Raw genomic sequence first — 24,692 nt, 5'->3', positions numbered from 1 at the left:
GAGTAAGTGTGAGTGGTCGGTATGACACACAAGGGTCACCTACCTTAGATTCTCTCTTCTTGCGTGGCAGGACGGGCCTCTGGAGAAAGACGATCTGCTTGGTGCACAGACTCCCATCACTGGCAGACAGATGAGAGAGATAAGAGCCATAAGAACCAGAGCGGGAGGCACAGGACAGATCAAAACAAGGGAGGCTGAGCTCAGTATGAACCACTCAGGAGTGTTATGCTGCGCTCCTATTCGGTTGTTGAGTCCGACGTCACGGGCCCCAACAGCTTTTTGGGCAAAAAAACGTTTACTAGCGCAGTTTTTGCAACTTGTAAACCTTGTCACCATCACCTACGTTTTATTGAGGGTAAAACAAAAATGGTTAACTTTAACAGAGCAATTACTATAGCTGTGCAGCCAGATGATACAATCAACGTGCAGGCTTCCGCGAAAAATAGGATTTTATTAGGTTAGGTCCAATTTTCTTAAAGGCTACACTGAATAGCGGAAAATAATAGTTTATTTTACTGTCTATGGAGAAAACCGAGCGGCTCTGAAAGCCGTTGGACCTGGAAAAAGATTTATTAGCCTATTATTGCATCATCACTTAATTACCGAATAGCGTGAGACCTACAGTATGTGTGCATCATGGTGTCAACCACACAAAGCTCAGAGTGACACCTGGACTCCTTCGCATTCCTCTCTATGTGGTCTGATGGCTATACAACAGTTCCACAAGGAAATCCTAAATATAGGTCAATAATGAACAACCCTAAAGACCCTTGCTCAAGGTTTGGGTTTGATTGGGCTTTTTTTTCTTCTCCAGATGCCCTATTGCCCACTAGGGGGAGCAGTTAATTGGCCAAGCCTTGGCCTTGCATGTGTGTGGACTTCAGACAGCAGGCTTCATGCCGGACTCCTTCTGGGCACAACACCCCCGCGGCCCGCCCACCGCCCCCGCTCAGGATGGGCAAACCATCAGCTGATTCTGGAACAGAGCCACCTGTCTGTGTCCTGATGGCTGTGAAAGGGCCAGGCCTGATCCCGGGTCAGTAGCAAGTCTGGGCTGGGGGAAGGAAACGCGTCCGGCTTGTCGCTGCATACAGCAGCCCTCATTATGTTCCATCTCACTGGCTGCAGTCCATATCCCACCGTGCCATCATGGGAGCGGACGTAAGAAATGGCCGTTCTAGCTCAGCGCTCCACACAGTGAACTGGTGGATGTGTGTGTGTGTGTGTGTGTGTGTGTGTGTGTGTGTGTGTGTGTGGTGCACCCACAGGGAGACAAACAAATATCAGCCATGTTGGGATTTGTACAATAAATGGACCATACATGACTCCCCTTTCTTTCTTTCTTTCTTTTTCTTTTTTTCTTTCTTTCGTTCTCTCTCTCTTTCTTTCGTTCTCTCTCTCACTCTCTCGCCTCCCTCTGTCCCTCCTGCATTCCTCTCTATCGGCCTCAGTAAACAGACGGCTGGGAACCAGGACACAAAGATAAACGCAGAATATGAACAACAAACAGCTGTAGCGCGTGGCGTATTCTCTCCCTCTGGTTCCTCTAGCCTTTGCTTGTTTGTAGCACTGCAGTGCTTTTACGTCTCACAGGATTCTTAAGACCTTTCTCTCCATTTTAGGAGAGAGGAAGAGGAGGAAGAGGAGGAAGAGGAGGAAGAAGAAGAAAAGAAAAAAACACGGGCAAAATCCAAACATGTCAAAGTTGTGTTCAAAAGTTGATAATCCCTGTTGATGTTCCAAATAAAGAATCCTAATAATCCTCATAGGAAATGCAGCTCAATTCAACAAACATGCTTCCTCTCTCTCTCCACCCACCATCCCCTCTCTCTCTTTCTTTTCATTCTCTCTCTTTCCCCCTCTCTCTCTTTCTCTCTCCATCCATCCCTGATCCCATAGTGGAGATACCCTGGCAGGATGGAGTCTGTAACAAACTGCCTCATGCTAATCTCCATCCCCACACGGAGCAACAAAATGTGAGAGGCTCACGACAAATCTCAGCTGACATCAGAGAGACTGCTTGATTTCCAACAGAAGCTTACAACGCGGCCCAAATATCAACCATCCTCCTCTTTTTCTCATCCCTCTCTCCCTCTCTCTTTCTCTCTCCGTTGCTCCTTCTTGCCATCAGCCAATCCTCTCAATTCCCCAACCTACTTTATGCCTTTCAGAACACAGCCCTGGATATTTAGCGGAGGATTGCCTCCAAAATGAAAAAGAGATTGAGAGAGAGAAAAAGAGAGAGAGAGAAAGAGAGAGAGAGAGAGAGAAAACCTGAGTCTTCAAAAAGCGAGTAAGTAAAAGGAACGAAGAAGCTCTATTAAAGTTTAAAGACCGGAAGCGCTGGTTAAACTAAAACGGCCTCTTCAGCACTCTTTACAGGATATAATCCACAGCCTGTCCTGTCAACCCTCCACAGTGATCGAGAGGGACATACACCTGCACACACCTGCCATGGCCAGCTTATGGTACTGTACCACTGTATCCGATTAGAGGAAAATATCTGGATATTATGTAGTCATGAGGTGCAAATGTATGTATATTTGATATGTATGTATGTATATTTTATGTTCGTGGGTACATATTAGCATTTGTAAGAGAAGCATGAAGCATCTTTAAGGGAAATAAAATGATCAAATACAGTCCTACTGTGTGGGACTGAATCCTGGCTCCATACAGTGACTCCAGACGTAAATGTGGAGCCGTTTCTGGGACGGCAGTTTGATTAATTACCCATATAGCCTGTGGTCGCGTGGCATTTTACGTCAGATCAAAATAGACCTGTAATTAATCAACAACGCTCCGAAACCATCACTCACTTGACGTGGCGAGGGGGCAGCCAGAGGGAGGAAGGGAGGGAGGGGAGGCAGTGTGTGCGGTGGGGGATATGGGGGTGGTGGTGTGGGAGGGTGCGGTGGTGGGGGCGATAGTCGGTCTAGGCAGAGGCTGCCAGGCAACATCTTAAGATCATCTGAGGAGCCATTGCCCTGCTTCCGGAAGCCATCTATTAGTCTGTGACAGCGGCCCCAGCGCTGTGCGGTGATAACAGCCATCCCAGATCATCCATCCATCCCTGCCTGCCTCCCTGCAGGTCCAAACACCTGCGCTCTGGTCCTCTCCAGTCCCACTCCAGGACATGACCTGCTCAAGGGACCAACTCATACCCAGAGTTCAACCTCTACATGTGCGGCCAAAGTCCCCTGCTGTTAAAAGGCACGCTGCCTTCCAGTTCCTCATTAAATACGACTGTGTCAGGGGTGCCCTAATTGCTCCATTCTTTTTTGGCCTGCCTCGTTAGTCCTAAACGTATGTCGGCCACTGTGAAATTCTGTCGCAACGGCTTTTTAAGGGTTAACTGCAGTTCATTATCTGACCACAGTTTTACATGGTGCAATAGAGGGGGGGCGCTGTGGAGCTTCTGTCAGCAGAGATCAACAGGCCTGTGGCTTGAGTGAGGAGCCCGGGGTCACCACGGAGCGCTTTCATTAAGACATATCAAAAAATGATACATTTCAATTTAATGTAAAGTGACATAACATGAATGCTTATGTTTGGCCCGTGGTCCTCCACCCAGATTAATTTTTCGCTCTTTGTGGGGTAGAATGTGGGCACCGCTGAGCTATATGCTCTATGCACCATGGCTACCTAGCTCAAGTCTCAACCTACCTCAAGTCTGACTCATCTCACTCAACAGTCAGATGCTCACCGAGGGTTGACCCAGGTGAATTACACACCTGGACAAGGTGAACGTGATGTGTTATGATACCACACAGTGGTCCCTACACTGCAGCAGGAGAGCTAGATGTCTAGAGGCAAGACTGGGTGCTGCTGCTGCTCTTCCACTGCTGTGCTAGGCCTGCATTCTCCTCGTGAACACAGCCTGGCCCACACATTCAGCACAGAGAGCTCATGTGATATCAGAATACCTCCACAGAGTCATCGCAAGGCTTGATGGTGTTTTATGCCCCCAACGTCGTCTTCCAGGCAGCGCTGCCACCGTCGACTTAAAGGCACCTTATCCTAAACCTAACCCTAACCTTAACCCATGCCTAACCATAGCGCCTTCCAGGCAGCGCTGCCTTGAAGACAACGTTGGGGGCATAAAACACCAAGAAGTCATCGCAAGGCAATGCCATACGCCATAAGACTGGGTGCTGCTGCTCGGTCTAATGCTGTCGTGATGGACAGCCTTGAGAAGGGAGAGCAGGCCTAAGGGGAGGGGCCATCTTCTGACAAGACAGGCATGTAAAGGGTTGTAGACATGAGGGTTGATATCATATTGAAAAATGTCAACTTCAATTCTATTTGTCCTCTCAGACGAATTGGCTTTCCGAGACATTCTAAGTGAATTGTGTTTATCTTGTTAAGGAGTTCAAAAGCACAGTTCACACTAAATCAAATGAGCACATGAAATTAATTTTCTACTCACAATTCATCAGTTGACCAGCAGAAGTTGGCAGAAATGTTGTTTTTCCAGACATATGACATCATTAGCTTTGAGAAAGTGAGCACGCAATCAATGTTTTCTGATTGAGGCTGAGCTATTCTTGTAACCTCAGAAACCTCACTACGTGGCCAGGGGGCTTCCCCGAACCTTCTGGTGGCCATGATACTCTGTCACCTTGTTAATACAGATGTGTTATTGTGTGCTCCACAGGAAGAGTTTAGACGCAAAACTCTCTAAATCCGTCTGACCACTTTTCTTTTTAATGAGCATTTTTTTTTATCAGGCTCCTTTAGGTTTTTGCCTACAAATCGACATTTCAGACCAGGAAGAGAGTGGCATTCAGCGGGGTTTGAAGCAAAATTATTTGATCAACGTTTACCTTATCTCATTTTAGACGGAGATGGCGTTTAGCATTTAGCGTTTTGCATCTGAACTCTTCATATGTTTCCTATGCTATTTTCACATGGAATGGATCGGTCTGTGTGTGTGTGTTCCGTTTGCCTACCTGTTGGTCTTGACGATGGGAGTGGGCAGGACGCAGGTCAGTCTCCATCCGTACAGAGCCAAAGACTGGAGCAGGGGGATGTAGTCTGTCTTCACCTGCACACCCTGCAAAACACGGCACATCATATATGTTACACACACACACACACACACACACATACACATGCCCACACAAATACACACACACACACACACACACACACACACACACACGCTCACACAAATACACACCCGCACACACACACACCCGCATACACACACACACACAGACACACACAGACACATACTGTACACACACAGACGCACACACGCACACAGACACACACACACACACACACATACACACATGCTTGCACAGACGCACGTACACACAAAGAGGCCTTCTCCAAAGACTCCTCGATCCTACACTCGTTTGGCATTGTTGGTATGAAGAATGAATGCGCTATGCAATAACAGATTAATTGGTTTGTTTTGGTGTCTTGGTGTGTGTGTGTGTGTGTGTGTGTGTGGTCAGTGTGACGATGGATGGTCCAGGGTGATCGTCGCCTGGTCTTTGAGCGAGGACTTCGATCACATCACAGTTAGATGACTGTTGAGCCTGGCAGGACCCAGAGGAGCCCCAGAGGAGGAGGAGGAGGAGGAGGAGGAGGAGGAGGAGACGCTGCAGGAAGTGGCTGTGGTTTCCCTCGGTGCACCTGCCCCCTCGCACCAACAAACCCATGTCGCGTGTCAACCGTTAGGAGAGCAACACGCTATCGTGCATACACAGCCGCATGCACGCACATGCACACACACACACACGCATGCATGCACACACATGCACACATACACACACATACACACACAGAAGCTGAGTAGTTTAACGATGTGCTAGAAGACAGAGTTACATAATGGGACACAAAGATGTTCATTCTCTCTTACACAAGATGACCTATTTTTACACACACACACACACACACACACACACACACACACACACACACACACACACACACACACACATAAAGATAGAAACAAGTATGTTAATGTGCAAACAATGACACACACACACACACACACACACACACAGACACACACACACACACACTTGCGAAAACAGGAACGAGTCACAGGAACAAGAATATACCACAGACGGTTGGCTGCGACTCACTGTTGTGTGAGTGTGTGTGTGTGTGTGTGTGGGGGGATTTTAACGGCCGAGGTTTATCACACGCTGCTGTGTGCAACTGTGACACGCTGAGACGGCGTCTGGCTGGAGTCTCAGCACTCTCCCCTTGTCTCCTCTCCTCCTCTCCTCTCCCTTCCCCTCCTCTCCTCTCGTCTTCTCTCCTCTCCTCTCATCTTCTTTCCTCTCCTTATCTCTCCCCTCCTCTCCTCTCCTCTCTTCTCCCCTCCTCTCCTCTCCTCTCCTCTCCTTATCTCTCCCCTCCTCTCCTCTCCTCTCCTCTCCTCTCCTCTCTTCTCCTCTCTTCTCCTCTCGTCTTCTTTCCTCTCCTCTCCCCTCATCTTCTCTTCTCTCCGCTGGTGACTCACAAGCGCCTGCTCTCCCCCGCACTTTAGCGCAGGGCTGGGGTCCGAAGAGGCCAGAGCCTGGTGGTGGACATTAGGATGGGGGGGGGGGGGGGCAAGTGTGACTCAGGAAAGAGTTCAATGCCTCGTTAAAACGGCTCTGGTTATTTATGCTGGCCCCGGCTGGGCCGGTCGTCCCCATGGGAGAATGCAGAAACACACAGAGAGGTTTGTGTTGGCTCCCCGCCCGGGGCCCTCACTCTCCTAGCTCTCATGTCTCTCTCTTTCTCTCTTTCTCTCTTATATTTCTCTCTTATCTCTCTCTCTCACACTCTTATGTTTTTCTCTCTCTCTTTCTCTCTTATGTCTCTCTTTCTCTCTCATGTCTCTCTCTTTCTCTCTCTCTCTCTTATATTTCTCTTTCTCATGTTTCTCTCTCTCTCTCTCTCTCTCCCCCTGTGCTCCTCTGAAAGCACGAGTACATTTCTGTCTAATGGCGTTGCATTGCACGGTGTGGAAGCTGTGCAAGCTCAGTTCAGTGACGTTGGTTGAACCCCACTCGCCTGGTGTGTCCTCTAACTGACCCCCGGACTCGCACGTCCACCTCGCCCTCCAAATGCACACTTAACGTTAGGAGGGGGAGGACTGTTCCTCATTGTTTTCTCATTGGGGCTAAACCATCCTTATCAATGCAACCGTCAAAAAGCACTTCACATTTTACACCTGTATGCAGTAGAAATGCAGAAGATAGGGTGGTGGAGGTGTTGTGTGTGTGTATGTTTGTGTAAGTGTGTGTGTGTGTGTGTGGGGGGGGGACTGGACACAGGACCTTCTATGGACAACTTGGCATTAGAGCAAAGTTTATTCATTAATTTATTTTCCCCCATTAATACAAACAGGAGCATGCATAAGCTCTCCTAGACGGAAGCTACGTAACTCTATAACAAATCCTGGTCTAACACAACTCTGCCAGATCTATTCCACATCCATTCCATAGCAGAGTCTGATATTTTCTTTGCAATTCCATTAAATTTTTGCAGTGACCATTTTTTTGCTTTATCACCTCATATCTACAGTGTGGCTATGCCCTGCTAAACACCAAACTACTGGTATTCAAATGCCATATGCACTGTATAAATAAAACCTACTGTGGGAACCCAATTGTGTAATGAGATGTGAAATATTAAATATGCAATATGGCATGTACCATATTGTAACACAAAACTCCAGAAGACAGTGCTAACATTACGGCACCTTTGACTGAGTACACTAAACGGAGGCGTAATTACATAAGGAGAGATCGATGGCTCTGCCCTTTACGCTGCCTGGGAAAGAAAATGGGTTTGGACACACCCCTCTCTGAGCGATTCAGGCCCTGTCTATCACCGTGGCTACCGGCGCTCTATGGCTCCCTAATGAAGCCATCATCCTCTCCCTAGTCCACGCCGTCGCGGAGACCTCGGCACGCGCAGGAGTCACGCCGCGCCGGGCCGATCTGTGGGTCACGTTTGCTTCTCACCTCGGCAGGAGACGCGCTGCACGGCCCGAGGACAGCTTTTAATGATCTTCATTCATTTTAGCTTCTCCATTTCTCTCCCCCCTCCCTCCTACTGTGGCAAATGAAAGCCGTGACCTTCAAAGTTTACTCTGGCATCCTTCAAAGTCCACTGCTGTGCTAGGCCTGCATCCTCCTCGTGAACAAAACCTGGCCACACATTTTAACACAGAGAGCTCATGTGATATCAGAATACCTCCACATCAGAGTCATTGCAATGCAATGCCATACGCCTACTGGAAGAAGTCAAAGAAGATCAAGATGCAGATTGTTCTTCTGCACTACCCTGCATTTAAGAGGTACGACTGTTTATTGTGTTATTGCCAGTATGACTCAACTTCATCAACGTGCCGTCTAACAAAAAAGTGGCCATCTTTCATTGCATTTAATGCGCTCTTTGTCTTCTGAGCCATTCTTAAAAGCTTACTTCCCAGCATCCTAATACTGGAGATGTTAGCGCTAATCTCATTTTGGCCCTAATTCAGTTTCTAGGGGAGGACTGTGAGCTAGTGTTCTGTCGCACTGCTTCAAAGATGCCGTTCCTCTCGCGGTGGCTCGCCGTTTTGTGAACGCGCACAGCAACAATGCGTGCGCTGTTAACCGCCTTCGCCCTCAGCCAATGCTGTCCGCCGGTCCCGCCGAAGACGCGAACGAACACCAAAGAGAACTCCTCGCTGTCTTTGGGCTCTCTGGGCAGCGTCTGCCGTCACGGTTTCAATTGAATCTCCGAGGCACGCTGGTCAGCCACATTCCACACACATGAGGAAAAGGGTATAGCTGATTAGGCAAGAGCGCATCCAGGCATCGAGGGCACACATGCTTGCTTCCAAGACGTGGGAAAAGCTGGAGCAAGGCATTTTTAAAAGCACCATAGCCTACCCACACACACACACACACACACACACACACACACTTCTCCGAAGCAGATGGGAAACACAACAGTCAGACTCTTGTTTTAAAACACCATAATACTTGGGAGGGAGGTGGGGTTGGGGGAGGGAGGTGGACAGTAAAAATGGATGGTTTGAGCTTTAGAATTTTTTTAAGCCCTTAAACGCCAAAAGGCAAAGTCGTAATTCCTGCCGCAGAGTGGATTTGTTCCAGAGATATCTCGGGGCCCAGCATCAAGCGCATTTATTAGCAAAGACACAGCATGTTCTCAAAAACCGCCTGGCTCATGGCTGTGGAGGACGCCTGACGATACCCCTAACTAGTCCGTGCGGCGAAACCGTTATGCAACACTCCCACTGATTTAGTCCCGAATGCTAATGAGATGCACGCTTATTAGCAACGGTTTTCATTATTCTAATCATTTTTTTCAGTGTCTCAGGAAAAAAGCCAAAGGCAGCAAGAGACGAGTGGTAATTACGGCCAAGCAACAAAGCCTGGCGCAGACGTTATCACCTGACAATCTGCGCAGCTGTGGAATCTCACTGTGTCAAGGCCACTTTAAAATAGACTCTGTGACACAGAGCAGGCTCAGTTTTATATTTCAAATGCTCATGTTGGTGCTGGGAGTTCACACTCTTCTCTTGAAATATGCCATGTGTCAGAGGCGATTTAAGAGAGACTTCTCATGAAATGCTGTCTTGCACTTATCATGAAATGCTGGCAATGTCTCTTCTTATACAAAAGACTAGGGGCCCAGCATAGAGACAGTTTCCCACTTCCATCACCGTATATATACAATATGTGGACTGATCTCTAAAAGTGAGTTTGTTAGCATCTCTGTGAAGAGTTAAGAATTACCCCCCCCCCCCAAAAAAAAAGTTGTTATCACTATTTTAATATGCCACCTCTAATGTAGCTGTACTTATTGTTAACATTCGTTACTTTTAAGGTTCTGAATTTGATTTGACTTAGTGATTTGTTTGCAATAAAAACAACTCCCAGACACATCAAACTTATGTTAGCAAAAAAAGCATGTTTTTAAAACCACACTGACAACAAACAGGGCTACATCAGCTTGGCTGTACTAAATGTAATTTTTATTTTGTTGTTGCACAAGCACTCTCATCTCCGTCTCTCCCATCCATCCCTCGTGTGCTTCATGTCCATTTCCCCCCCGCAGGACCACACATACAAATTATATTAAGAGCCTCACAGCACAATATATGTTTTTCCCCATTCCACTTCAAAACACATCATCTTCGCTACCCATCTAGTACTTTCCTAAAAAATTCCTGAATGCTCTTTCAAAATGGAGTTGTACGTAGCTCAAGAGGAAGAGGGCTTTAATGTATTAAAAAAAAAAAAAGTCTTCGGAGCAGTAAACACTCCAGTCTCCTGTGCAGGCCTGTCCATTTCAGTTCACTGATCAGCAGCAAAACATCAGCAGCAACAACTGAAGGACATGGACCAGAGGCCCATTGAGAAGCATTTACACACAGCTACAAGGAGGAGCATTAAGGACATGCCTTTTTTGTTATGAGTATGGTGCTTCACTGAATAATTATGACATGGTCTTTGCTGTTAGAGGCCTACTGCATCTCAGAGACAAAGAGAGAGAGAGAGAAAGAGAAAGAGAGAGAGAGATGGAGGGGGGGGGGGTAGAAAGCCTGCTTTAACGATGTTGTGCAACAGACCAGTTAATTGCAGAAGCGTATTTAAGAAAAATAATTAGTGGGCATATGCTGATCAGGACCCCATGAGTGTTGACGTACCCAAATGGATTTGTCCTTTTGCCCCTTTCCCTCGCCAACAACAACACAAAACCTGAACAAATCGCTTCGTGGTGCGGCACAGTGAGACTTTGCAAAAACACTGGAGGCGTTTTTGACTTCATTTTGTTTGCCATGGTTGCATTTAAAATCCAAACGTGGAGCTCCGAACTGAGTCACGCCCTCTGACTAGGCACCATCACCATCATCATCATCATCGAGGTCAGTCGAGCAGCAATACATTCTATGTCACGCCGCCTGATTGGTGCGATTCCTAATCCTTGCTCCTGTGTCTCTCCAAAATGGACTCCTGCTCACTGCGACGGTTGGGCATTATAATGTCGCCGTGTCAAGGAAGAGGCACAATGGGGCACAGGACAAAGAAACGAAAACAGGCTGAGGAGGCCTCGGGGTTGGCAAAACTCAAAACTCGATTACGGTGATAACATCAGAATACACACGCCGATAACGTGCTGCCGTGCACCACGTCTACGGAGCGAGAGAGAGAGAGAGAGAGAGGCCGACCGTGACGGACTCGGAAAAGGGAATCAATACCAAACTCTAAAAACCAAACATATCTGATCTCGCGCAGACCGCACCGCACTCTCCCCCGCTGCAAGGCGTTTGTTTACAGGGGAGTGGAACGGGACTCTCGGGTATAATTGCCGATTTGCTTGCTTGTCGGGATTGCGAGGCGGCAGTGACGTGTGGGGGTGTGCATGTGGGTAGGCTGCTGAGGGAGTTTTTTTTCTCCCCCCAGAAGCTTCTGTCTTGCCTCATCCGACACTAAAACAGCATTTGGATTGGAATTTCTGTTTACATGTACTACTAGTCTTTTGGAAGGATGACTAGATGTGCTGGAACCTAGACACAGACACATACACGCACGCCAATGCGCCCGCACACACACACACACACACACACACACACACACACACACACACACACGCATACACACACACACACACACACACACACACACACACACACATACACACACACACACACACACACACACACACACACACATACATACAGCACTGAATAGCGATTTTGTAAGGCTTTCACTTTCGTGAGACGCCTCTTGTCTGCAACTACAGTATGCAAGTATGCAAGTATGCCCATTGCTTTACCATAAACAAAATCAGTTGTGAAAAAAATCAGCTGTGCGCTCATATAAAAGTCCTTTGAAACTAGCTAGCACACTTGATACACATGCACACACACAAACCCACAAAGATATAAAAGACCCACTCACATCAATGATAGTCCACTGCTCCACCACAATGGCATCGTAGGCTGTGGCTGTGTTGGAATCTCCCTCCAGGCCTTCTTGAAAGATGAAGACGCTCTCCACCAACTTGGGAAGGGAGTCTATGGGAAGGGGGGGGGGGGCAAAAAGACAGTGAGGAGCAACTGGTCAGCAGAGGACTTGGCCAGCGGGGACACCCCAAATACCTTCCACTCACACGATAGCTACTACAGCAAAGCAACAGCTTGTTTTCAATCATTTAGGCATCACAAAAGTGCCACTTACAGGCATTCGCCACGCAAAGCTCCAATGAGAAATGGAGTGAGGAGCGGCATAAAAGACTGAAAGGAATGTTCAGTTCAAAGAGAGAGAGAGAGAGAGAGAAAGAGAGAAAGAGAGAGGGATGAAACAGAGAGCGACTGAATTGAAAGAGATTTATATTTTGCTTTTGTTACTCGCAATTTTGTGCAAGCCATGAAACCGCGTAGTCTTTTTTACCCATTTTCCCTTTTTAAACAAATGAGAGCTGTCACTTTCACACCATCCTTCCACCCACACCCGCCCGCCCACCCGCCCTCTCTCCTCTGAGTTAACTCTCCCTTGAAGAGCCATGTTAATAAGTGGGGATAATAAGAGCAGCTGGGTTTTAACGGAGGAGCATCCTCCCCACCCCCCACCCGCCAAAGATTCGTTGCTTGTTACTGCCCTCTTCTATCAGTTTGTTTTTTTGTCTCTTATCTTCATCTCTCTTCATCTTTCTCTCTTTGACTGTTCCTCTCTCTCCCCCCCCCCCCTCTCTCTCTCTCGCTGTCTCTCTATCCCCCACACATCTATTTTTACTGTAATGCTGTTTGTGCTGGGTCTCTGTCTGCTCCCTGCTACGCAGGCAGATTTCATTATGGCTCTGAAGTATGGCCCCCCCCTCCTTCTGTCTGGCCCCACCGAAGACCTGCCCATTCTGTCCGTCACAAGATAACCCATTTAAAAGGCAGCACAGGGCCCGGCTCCTGCTATTGAACACATCTCTCTGCTCTTTCATCTCGCCGTGCGCTCAGAAGGGGGGTGGGCGGGGGGTGGGGTCATGGGATGGATGGATGAGGGGGCATTGTTCACTCTCTGCCCCACACGTCGAGACGATCCCGGGAGAGGATTTTGGAGAGGGGGGCGTGTGTGTGTGTGTGTCTGTGGGTGTGTGTGTGTGTGGGTGTGTGTGTGTGTGTGTGTGTGTGGGGGGGGGTCTGAGGTGCATAATTGGAAAGTTCTTTCTCTGATGGGTCTCACGTGGTCTGCAACACAAAGGCAAATAGGCGGCAGGGCGGCCAGGGATGGTTCAGTATGAAAGGAGCAAATCATGGATTAGCTCAGATAAGCTCAGGTAGACGGCTCCTCGGAGGCCTCTCCACTCTAGCCAGGCTAGCTGACATACTGTAGCCAGGCTAGCTGACATACTGTAGCCTTTGGAGTGACGGCTCCTCTACCGACGGCTGACCGAGCGCTATGCGTCCCGCTGGTTTTAAGGGGACTGAGGTGACTGGAGAGGGGCGTGCCCGCTGCCCGCTGCCCTGGCCGATGGCATGATTTAAACATGTGGGTCGGCTGGAGGGGGAACAGCAGCGCTGAGGGGCAGCTCATGTATGTTTAAACGGGACAGACAGGTCCCAGGGAGAGAGAGAGAGAGAGGGAGAGAGAGATGGAGGAGGGGGGGGGGGAGTGAGGTTGCTAGCGCGGGCGCGGATTGAACGTGACACTTCCAGCACGGCGGACTGGGGCAAGCCAGACAGCAGGCACCTGCAGTTGCCAGGCAGATTGTTGCTGTGGTCTGAACAGAGGCACGGGGGAAATTGAGTGTGCAGAGGGGTATGCATGTATGCATGTGGACATATGGCACACACACACACACACACACACACACACAACACACACACACACACACACACACACACACACACACACACACACACACACACACACACACACACACACACACACAAACAAGCACAGACACAGGAATAAATACACCCCAACACACACACATACAAACATACAAGCAGGCATGCAAGGCAGACACAGGGCCACACACACATGCACAAACACACATGCACACACTGCCTCACACACAAAACAAAACAACCCCTCCTGGGAGCGTTCATGACCAATTTCCCTTTGTATCTCCCATAAGCAGGCTGAGGTATCTTTCCCAAAAGAAGCCCTCCATTCACAGTGTAATAATACCTGATTGGAATTTCATATTGCGCTGACGGATGGCTGAGCTGAGCTGAGTATGGAGCGCGCGCGCCGCTGTGTGTGAATAGTCATGCATATGAATGTCTTGCAGCTGTGCTTACAAATCCCTTCTCTAAAGGGGGAGAGATAGCTCCGGCACAGGCTGACAAAAGGAGCCCCTTTTTCAGTCGCTGGAGCAGAGCCGGCGTCTCTTCGCTCATCAGGGGCTTAGCCTGGACGTTGTGCCCCCGGGAGAGAGGCCTCGAGCGTGGGGAGCGCTGTGGGGTCCCCACCCGTATGAAACTTTAATGGTGCTCTCCCGCTGGGGTCAACGGCAGAGTAATATCTCTCGTCCGCGAGCTGCCTTCACCTCTCGCCGGGCGCCAAGTGAGTGGGCAGGGGGGATTAAATGTGACGGCTCCTGCCATGGCTCACCATGGAAACCTGGCTCCTGCGTCAAACTGGAAGTCAGCGTCTCTGTAACAAGGGTACGGAGGGGTCTCGTTTGGAAGATGGACATGGCAGAGTTGCTCCTGCACCCAGAGAGGAGAGCGGAAGGTTTGAATGACGTGCTCGCGCTGCAGGCCGAAGAACCACAAAGAAACCGAGAGGAAGAGGAGCGCCGGGGTGCCCAGCAGTGTTCCCACTGAACCTCATTAGTGTCACTGTCAGCCCCCCCCCCCCCCAGAACTTTTACACCGCCATCTGTGCGTCTGTGTGTCTGTGCGTGTGTGTGTGTGTGCATGAGTGTGTGTGTCTGTGCGTGCGTGTGTGTGTGTGCATGAGTGTGTGTGTGTGTGTGCGTGTGTGTGTGTGTCTGCACAGTCAAAACATCCGAGTGGCGTCAGAGCAGTTGAGTCATCGGCAGCTAACCTCCTCATGAGGACAAGCAAACACACTCTGATGGCTGACTGCGGAAATAAAAGCGGAGCGCAGCGGAGATGTCAGCTGAGATGCGCGATACGGGAGGTGAGATGCGAGAGCGATGCACGCTGGGAGAGCGGCGCCCAGAGATTGTTGATCTCCTCTGCGCTCTGATTACCTCCTCAATCAGATTAAGTGGCAGCCTTATGAGTGCTTCACCTATTTAGTGTCTGTCTGCACAATTAAGCCTCGGCCTTGGAAATGAGAGGATACATTTGGAACAATACTGGCCAAAAGTTCACAGGCTCGTTAAAACACATCTAGGCCTACCTCTCATTCAATTAGACAGTGTCCTAGGTGAAAAAGAAATACACATTTTCCATGCTGCTTTGATACTGCAAAGCCAAACTAACACCCCAGGGATTTGAAGACCTATCACCTTTTTCTGTTTTGAACTTACTTTGTCTGTTTAGTTGCCATCGGTTTTTATGTAATTTCATTTTTTGATGGAGAAGGCATGGCAGTTCATTTCTAATATGGCTAAGTAATTCGGGCCTAATTTTCTCGTTCTTGCGCAGGTGAAGTCTGATGAAGTGAGGTGAGATAAATGAGTAATTTCTTGCCGTCTCGGGCCGTTTTCTAGCACAGACATGTAATTTCTCCACGGGAATGAATCGTGCCTCCTCCTCGGGAACAACCACATTTCATTATATGAATTATAATGACATGGTTCATTATTCAATTTCCAGGATGTAAAATATGCAAGGAGGCGCTAATTCCATATCAGGTTAATTACACATGTTTGAGAATCGCTGATGCATTAATTCTACGAGATTAATGAATCATGACACCTATTTATACAAGTGCTCTTGGACTTGAAGGCTCCCAAATTAAAAGATATCACCCGAGGAGTCGACAGCCAACACCCGATTCTATTCAAAGCACTAGCACTTTGGTATCACAGCCTGCCACCATTAAAGGCAAAGGCAAGTTAAAAAGGTGCGAGACAAGAAAAGAGCACTCGGTGTCTCCGTGACAAAACACTGGCACTTAAAAGAGCTGTGAGCTGCTGCACCACCTCATTCACCAGCAGCATTCGAACGTCAGAAGATATCAAAGGTGCTTTGAGCGGCGGGCGCAATTGCCTCCCGTCGCAACATTGCAACAGTGAGCAGAATGTCACGGAGTTGGTGGGGGGATGGAACTTACCGCCGCCACCGTCGCCGTCGCCCAGGTGGAAGTAGCCGTCCACGAGCGAGGCCCCGTTGTTGAAGTGCTGAGTCATGTGATCGAGCCAGTTGGCCTCCACGCTGGGGACACCCTCCTCGTGGGGCTGCACCCTCAGAGGCACTTTGACCGTGTAGAACTTGACTTGAGTTTCACGGCTGCACGGCTGGTTATAGAGGGCGAAGAGCTCCATCCCTGTTCAAATCCACACACACACACACACACACACACACACACACGCACACACACACACACACACACATACACACACAGACACACACACACAGACACACACACACAAAAGCATGTGTTATTTCATGACACAGACTCTTTCACTGCATATGTTCCGTCTGTACCTCTGTACAAATCTGAGAGGCCCTCCTAATTACACACCTGATTTAGCCAGACAGGAGCATTATAATTATACTGACTTCAAGCTGGTGTGCTCTGAGGAGTGACAGGCAATAGTTTTCCAATGCAGGGATATCCCAGGAGCAGGGTTGAGAACTCCTTGCTGATATAGTCTATCTTGTAACATGTACACTATATACATCACTTTTTGGAGTGACAAAGACGAAGATTTTAACTTCTCAGACGATATTCGTAACATCTGTCTTCTGATCTGGTCAAATATTGTCAATTGAACGTTGGTTGTCCGAAAGTTTGCTGTGGTAAAGTTAAAATGTTAACATTTCAAGCGGATGTAAGGTTAGTCTTGCATTTTAAACCATCAAAACGGCCAAAGCTGAGACCTTTTGAGAAAACTGTTATATGTCACAGAAATATAGCAAAAAAAGGTAGTTTATAAGGTTGAGGGCTTTTCAGCCAAAAACACCTGCAGCTCCTCACTGGCCTCCAATTATTTCTGGGAATTGTTGCCCTACAGTACCAATAAGGTGGCTGCATTGACATATTCTATCTAATCGAACTTCAAGAACAATCTGGTATCCAGGTTTCTCTCTATTGTATCAAACACGCATACAATGGCATAAGAAAATTATGCCCGCGTAGCCATCTCTTGTCTCTTGCGCTGTCAGATACAATGACTGAGAAGGGCCCTTTGTTTAATCTATTTTGTAAGGAGCTAACAAAATCATTGTGAAATTCGCCTTAAAGCTATTCATCCATGGACAGCACTGTGACATAAGTGAGCAAAAGCTGTAAACATCCCAAGTTTGCTGCGCTACTGACAAGCGTGTTCCCGGCCACACAGAAAAATAAGAGATTAAGCCGAGAGCGGGACAGGAGCAAAGTGCATCTAATGGATTGTAATGGAGGTTGATGGATTGGCTTGCCAGGTATTTTTAACTGGCCGCTGTTTTTTTCTTTAACTCTTTGCACTGGCTCTCCATCGAGACTAATGCGAAATTGACCAGGAGATTAATAAGGGTGCACTTTTGTTTTGGCGGAGGCCATTCCTGCCAGTGACAGTGAGCATCAGGCCACTTAGACTGGGTGACAGATGCGCGGCAACAAGCTAAATGGGGGGACAGGATGTGCTGTTGACTCGCTTGCTCGCCCACACAAAACCTTTGCATGCATGAGCTCTAACAGTCACACCATGTCCACACACACACACACACACACTCGCACATGTGACTCAACATAAATGTCACCTCCACTTCAGACTCAAAAGCTCATACAGACATTAACACACACACACACACACACACACACACACACACACACACACACACACAGACACACACACAATGTTGTGTAAGCCTGCTTGTCTTCGGTTTCTAATCCATCGGACTCGGAAGTAAGGATGAATCATTAAAGTCATTTCTTCTGTGTGTTTGCCCGCACAGCATGACAGCCAGATGGCAAATTTGCCAATGTCCTGTCATTAGTTCCTCCGCTGAGAAAAGGACCAAGGAGCAAATCACAACATCGACACCCCATCAGATTGCGGCAGAGGTGCCGTTTGTGGCCCCCTGACTGTATCTATTTTTGGTGAAAAGGGCCCTTTGAGTTTTACGCTAATTCAAATCGAGGCCTAGTGCATCAGCACGTCAAATAAGCAGAGCGGTGTGTGGGGTTGGCTCTGAATTCTGTGGAATCTTGCGGAGCCTAGTCACATGAAAGCCATCAGATGACAAGACCTGCTCTGAGATGCCACCTTGCGTGCCCCGGTAAAGTGTTGACGTGCACTATATACAGGCAAAAACGAGCCAGCAAAACTTATAATCTCATCTCATCTCGACTCAATCAGTGTAAAACACATACACAAAAACATGCGCCAAGTACATCTGAGCTGCTGCCTTGTCACACGCTTTCTCTCATCCTCGTTCGGCCCCTGATTCCTCCTTGTAAATATATGCTCAAGAATGTGCAGATTTGTACACACACAGTCCTTGTGGCTTAGTAAGAAACGTGCAAATATGATTGCTACAAACAGTTCTAAGTTGCATCTGATTACCATGTCCCATGCCAAATGTGTGTGTGTGTATGTGTGTGTGTACTGTATGTGTGTGTATGTGTGTAATAGGACAAAGATGAGGAAAGCATCATAATCGTAGCTTCAACTTCCACTGCTCAAGTCCTCACAAAAACACTTAGGAAACAGCTGCTTGCATCTCTTCCGAACAGAGTCCCTTAACTTACAGAACTCTAACTCACTTAGTCTCTCACAAAAGGGCATACAGTGCTAACCGTGGGCAGGCAGCTAAATAAATAATTCAGTAATTTGCATGTCTGCTAACTGTATATTTTTCCTCCAAAGCATGATACTCTGTGACCTACCTGCCCACACACTTTCTCCCAGGAGCTGAGCAGCATGTAAACATAAATGTGACACTGCACTGATGGTCTGACTTAAACAGATGCACAACACACCCCCTGCCCCCAACATACACACGAACACACACACTAACACACTCTATAATAGGGTTGGGTATTGTTTGGGTTTTATCCGATACCGATACATCGCTAAATCAATACTTTTAAAACGGTGCCGGTGCCGAAACGGTGCCTGAACCGGTACTTTGTTTTTAAAATGTTTTAAATTAAAATAGTCTAAAGCATGAATTGCTTTTTTTTTTGATAAGACAAATTTGAACATGAAATTGAACTGTTATATTTACTATCAATATCTCATTGCTCCTACGAATAATACATTTAAATGTTAAAACAGCTTGTCACACATGCACACACAATGGTAAGCTCTGCTTTCAAGTTTACCCAGTGTAGGCGGCGGTTTGCCATAAGGTATGTTAAAACCGCTTGCTATAGAACTGCCAGGTCATTGACAACGGCATTTGTAAGCAAGATAATCTAACAGGGACTCTACTTTCCAGTTAATTCAGTGTGTTCCCAAATGCTTCAAGAAATGTCATGTCTTAACCCATAACACGCAATAGTTTTTAACATGTTAGGCTACATGTCGGTGTTGAAGTGTTTAGATTCCCAGCGCTAGCCTAGTAGGCATTTTAACAGCAACTATGGCTATGCGCTAACACCAGTCAGCTGAGTTTAAAGGGACACCAGGCAACGTTTTCGTGTTAATTACTCATCTTTGTAAGTCGGTATATGGTTAAATGGCTTATTACAGGGCGAATGAAGACTCTCTCGCCCGCCCCTACTGCCTGTAGGAAGAATATCCCACTTGCAAGTTCAGTGTATCGTACCCGCCGACCGAAGCAGGATCAGTTTACATCCTGCATCCACAGCACAGAGGCAGGCTAACGAAATGCTAGCGATTGTTGCAAACGTGTGTATAATGGAAGAGCCGGCGAAGAAGTAACGAAAACCCTTGAAGGAAGATGCAAAGAAAAGGAAAAGAGCTTCAGACCGAGCAAGGGGGAGTTTCGTAGAGAAAAAGCATCAGGCTTGCCTGGTGTCCCTTTAATTAGCGATAACGTAGGCTACGGAGATGGTTTTGTAGCCTCTTTGACAGCTCAGTGAGTTGTCACCTTACAGTTTTCACCTTACAACTTTGCTGATAACATTTCAAATAAATGCCAGTTAGCACATTAGCAAGGATATTGTGTAACATATAGGCTACTGTGGATGTTGTTTCATAGCCTTTTGCTTGTGTGTAGTTAGGCCCACTGCTAGATTTTGACAGGAGCTCGCGATATCGCTTTAAAGTAAGCTACTTGGGCTCACGCAAGCTGTGAAACACTGTCTACTTGCCTATGTGGTGCACCCCTCTGGTTTATACATCCAGTGTTTATGTTAGCTAACTGTATCTGGATGTGTTGCTATCAGAGCAAGACGTTAGAGATGGCGCATGACATGCAGTGATGCCTCGTATAAAAAAAATAAATAAAAAAAAGCTATTTAAGCACCGAAATGAGGCACCGAAATCCACGTTGTTATTCGATGCAGTTACTACCGTTTGCGTCGGCACCGGTGCCATATTAGAACCATGTTTAGGTGCCCAACCCTACTTTATAACAAACTAACATAGCCACACACAGAGACTTGCTGATTACCACTGCACTAGTCACGTTTTTTGACCGATCATTTTATTGTTGCTTTTCTTTGTTTAAATAGTCGGCCCTTGCCTAATCTGACGTGACAACGATGCAGTATAGACACTTGCACAGAAACATAGCACAGAAGAATTGAGTAAACATCTGCAGAAAAATTTGCTATACTTCCGAAAAGACTGGGTAAGAGTTTAATGTACCAGTTGAAATGTAATTTCATTGCTGAAATCGGAAGTGAATGAAAGGTTCCCCAGACCCATTCTCAGTCTTAATAGTATCGCCAGGCTACCTCTTTGGTGCATCGCACAGAAATGTTATTCCTGCCTCAGCGACATGGAGCCCTTGTCTTGCGCTTCCCTTCCAGCCTGACTAGGGGGGTAGCTATGGGGGTGGTGGTGGTGGTGGTGGTGGGGGTCTGATGGAGAGGCTGGCAACCAGGGTTTGTCTCAGCACAGACGCCGTGACAGGGGAGGCACAGATGGCGAGGGTGGTGGCGGTGCCGGGAGTGTGGTCGAGGATCGGGAGGAGGAGGGTGGTGGTGGTGGTGGGTGGGGTGTTTGTGTCGCACGATGGCCCAGCAGGCCGCCTCCGCACGGCAGTGAGCAATGCGCTCCACTCGCCACACTACACCACACCGCACCACACCGCACACCCGGCCCGGGGACAGAAGAGCGCTTCCTCTGCCACCTCACCCGCCACACGCTAGAGACTCGCCATCTGCTTTCCATCATGGAGGAGAAAAACACATCTTCACACTAAAAAACAAGAATAATGCCGAGGTAAAAGTAAACGTCTGCTCCAAACTAACTCCGGCCCCTTGAGGAAAAGGAGAGGGAGAAGGATCACATTTTGGTCCCCGTCACGTCATCAACATACAAGGGGACATAGAGGGTGAAATAGTCCCATGTGGTGGGTCTGGTGGAGGGACAAAACCACCGGATACACATCACCATGTTCTTCTTCAAGGAATAGAATCCCCCCAAACATATAAAGAACAAAGTGAACTCATTATAACAGCATGTCACACCATTATTATCACCCACTGTGAGTGTTCAGTTATAATGGCCGGTGTTGAAAGCTTGTGAAAAAGGAGACTCCCCGAATGCATAGTACAGCACTAGCATTGTTATTTAAAACTCAAATCTGAGCCTGTGTTAACATGGAGCGTGTGATGAAAGTTTAATGCAAAACTCCATAAAACTATGCCATGAAATATTCATCTGAGCATCTGGGACTGAAAATGATCTTGCTGATTTGGAGAGCCACAGAGATATGCTAGAGACGTTGTGGAGACAACGTGGCGATGCAGAAGAAAAGCAGTAGCAGAAATCTCTCTGGAGGCGTTTGCTAAGGAGATTTACTGAGATCCTATGAGATCCTTTGTGAGATCCTATGGGATCCTTTGTCATACTCACCATTCTTAACAGGCGCATTGGTCCGCTGTGAGACTTTTGTGTCGTTGTTGTTGTGCGTCGGGGACTCTAAATCGGACGCTTGAGAGGACGGCGAAGCGGGGACGGAGGACATCACCTCCTCCTCCTCCACGACTGCGTCTACGCCTCGGCTGCCGTGCCCAGTGGGCGGCTCCTCGTCATCCCCGTTCAGGGACATGGGCTCGTCTCCCGCAGCCTTGCTTTGCTCCTCCGGGGCCGTGGGCTCCAGGGGACTGGGGATGGGGCTGCGGCCGACCCCAGAGCTGTGCAGGGAGCTGGGGCTGGAGTGCAGAGACAGGGAGGGCTCCTCCGTGTCCCTGAGACTGGACAGGTGGACTCGGACTCGGCCAGGCTCCTGGATAAAGCCCACAAACATGATCCCCTGGTCCGCCGCATCCTGGATCTGCTGCAAAGCGCACAAAACAAACACACAAACAAAATCACCACAAGTCAGACAGAGTAAGAAAAGAGAAACACAGACGCATCTATTTCAAGTGGCAATATAATACGTAATGACATTCCATGTGGTAGCGATTGCTTGGTATTTCTGAAATAACATTTTATGGAAAGCATCACCCAATTTCTGGCATGCCTCTGGTACAGCAACTTAGCTCCTGGACACATTGATTGATACTTCCAAGATGGCACTTTAAAGCATTTCATGTCAAACTCATGGTAATTCACAGGCCTCCAACATTTGTGCTATTGCCAGGCCCAAACAAATCTTCTGCCAGTCTCATGTCGAGAGAAAATGAATGGACATAAACCTCCCTCCCCCTTCCCTTCCAACCACCAGCAGCCACTGAAATGAAACAGGAGCTTATTACAATGGAGGCAATCCATCGGCAGCGCCGGGGCCTGTCTGCCTCCTAAATCAGCGACGCCTCAACTACTTCGCTGTCAGTTAGCATTCTGAAGTCAACATTTGAATCTCTCATCGGGCAAAAAAAAAAAAATTGAAATGTTAACTGTCAAGGAATGCTAATGACGCCATTTTCCATTATCGTTCTTTAATAAAAGCCTGGCCGGGGGCGCCGCTATCTCTCTTTCTCTCTCTATCTCTCTCTCTCTCGCTCTCGGAGGCACAGGGGGGGGAAATCAGTCTACCGCGGCGGAGATGTGCAGGTTATTCCATATGAAAATTAAACTGGAGGACAGGCACATTGACGGCAATTGCTTTGTTTAATACATATTGGACATTTGTGCTCCGAGGTCCCCCCCTTTCGCATTATATTCCCCAACAATGAGGCAAATGGAAGCGTATAGATAAGAGCCGTTTTTTGAAATTGCATGAGATGCTGATAACAGTGTCGCACAGGTTGCTGAATCATCGCTCTTTTCACCGAGTCTTTTCACCTATTCGTTTGAAATGAGCTATTCCCGCTGCTCATCGCTCGGACATCTAAACTGGATAATCCTGTTGCTAGAACTGGGCTAATACACTTTCCACAGCCACATCCGGGGTGAGTGTGTTGGTGGGGATGCGTTTCACCACACTGAACCAGAAAATCAAGGCCGAGGATCACTTGTTTGCCCGGGCTTACGGCAGTGGCCCGGAGCTGAGCTCTTATCAACGAGCTCTCTTTTCCTGTCATTGTCAATTATTTACACTGTTGCCCCTTTCCCCCGGCAACAGCATCAAAGGCATGCCATGCCACCGCCACCGCTACCACCCGGGCCCCCAGCCGGGACTCACTTTCTTAACGTAGCCCTGGATGTGTTCGGCGCTGGGGAAGCGCTCGGCAGATAGGCACTCCTCCAGTTTCAGGTTGCACGGCTCAAACTCCGACTGGCTCTTCTCCACACTGCAATAAATAGTAAAGGGTAAAACGCTCACGTTAGAGTGAACAGAAACATTTATACAGGTTCATAAATATACATGCATTTATGGATCCACGAGTCTATTCACCCGTCTACACATATCGTATTCAGCCCATATTTATCTACATGTACCAATCTTTCTATCTGCCAAATGTCTTTACCTAAGTGTCTGTGTCTAAGAGCGAATGAGACGGCATTTGACTCACTGTCTAGTGCCTGAATGTATGTGTGTGTGTATCTGAGTGAGTCAATGAGGGAATCAGTGAGAGAGGGAGGGAGAGAGAGAGAATGTCTCTGAGCAACACAGAAACAGTCATGAAAAAAGTGAGAGAACTTAATCTATACACTTACATCCTCCACCTAAAAGACCCCCAGAATTTGTGTTTAGAAGTGGTGGGTAAGTTATATAAAACAAAGATGAGGCTCTCTCATATTTCAAACAAGCCCCCCCACCGCTCTCATAATGGCACAGCATGAGAATGTTTGAAGTGCTGGCCGCTCCAAATCTCCAATCCCCATAAGTAAACAACCTAGCCAGAGTTAGCGCTTATTAAATATTGATTAAAACCGCAATTCACGGCATCCGTAATTACAGTCAAATATTGACATACTGTAATATAGAAGGTATGTGGATAAACAAGTGGTACACAAGCCCATGTACAATATAAATAACAAAGGGAAGCAATTCTGAAAAACTTCTGCAAACAGACCTGCACAGCGCACAATGAGTCCAACAGGGCTGGTTGTGGTGGGTGGCACAA

General features: G+C 47.8%; 1 protein-coding gene across 3 annotated transcripts in view; it reads right to left on the bottom strand.

The window, feature by feature from the left end:
• Window positions 1-24,692, bottom strand: part of rftn1b (raftlin, lipid raft linker 1b) — a 62,561-nt gene that overhangs the window by 3,498 nt on the left and 34,371 nt on the right. For 2 of the 3 annotated variants that reach the window (XM_076280809.1, XM_076280811.1), the window contains exons 4-9: window positions 23,807-23,915; window positions 22,093-22,516; window positions 16,224-16,436; window positions 11,934-12,049; window positions 4,953-5,056; window positions 44-119 (exon numbers count right to left, since the gene is read on the bottom strand). In XM_076280809.1, coding sequence (XP_076136924.1) covers window positions 44-119; window positions 4,953-5,056; window positions 11,934-12,049; window positions 16,224-16,436; window positions 22,093-22,516; window positions 23,807-23,915 — 1,042 coding nt within the window. The remainder of the gene's footprint in view (window positions 1-43; window positions 120-4,952; window positions 5,057-11,933; window positions 12,050-16,223; window positions 16,437-22,092; window positions 22,517-23,806; window positions 23,916-24,692) is intronic. The other variant, XM_076280810.1, reaches the window with a different exon arrangement.

Source organism: Alosa pseudoharengus, unplaced genomic scaffold, assembly GCF_046254945.1.
Source record: "Alosa pseudoharengus isolate Yale_2024_CS ecotype anadromous, Long Island Sound unplaced genomic scaffold, YU_APseudo_1.1 YU_APseudo_1.1_scf_12, whole genome shotgun sequence".
Classification (NCBI taxonomy): Eukaryota; Metazoa; Chordata; class Actinopteri; order Clupeiformes; family Clupeidae; genus Alosa; species Alosa pseudoharengus.
Note: the sequence above shows the minus strand (reverse complement) of the source record. Positions and strands in the feature narration are given on the sequence as shown.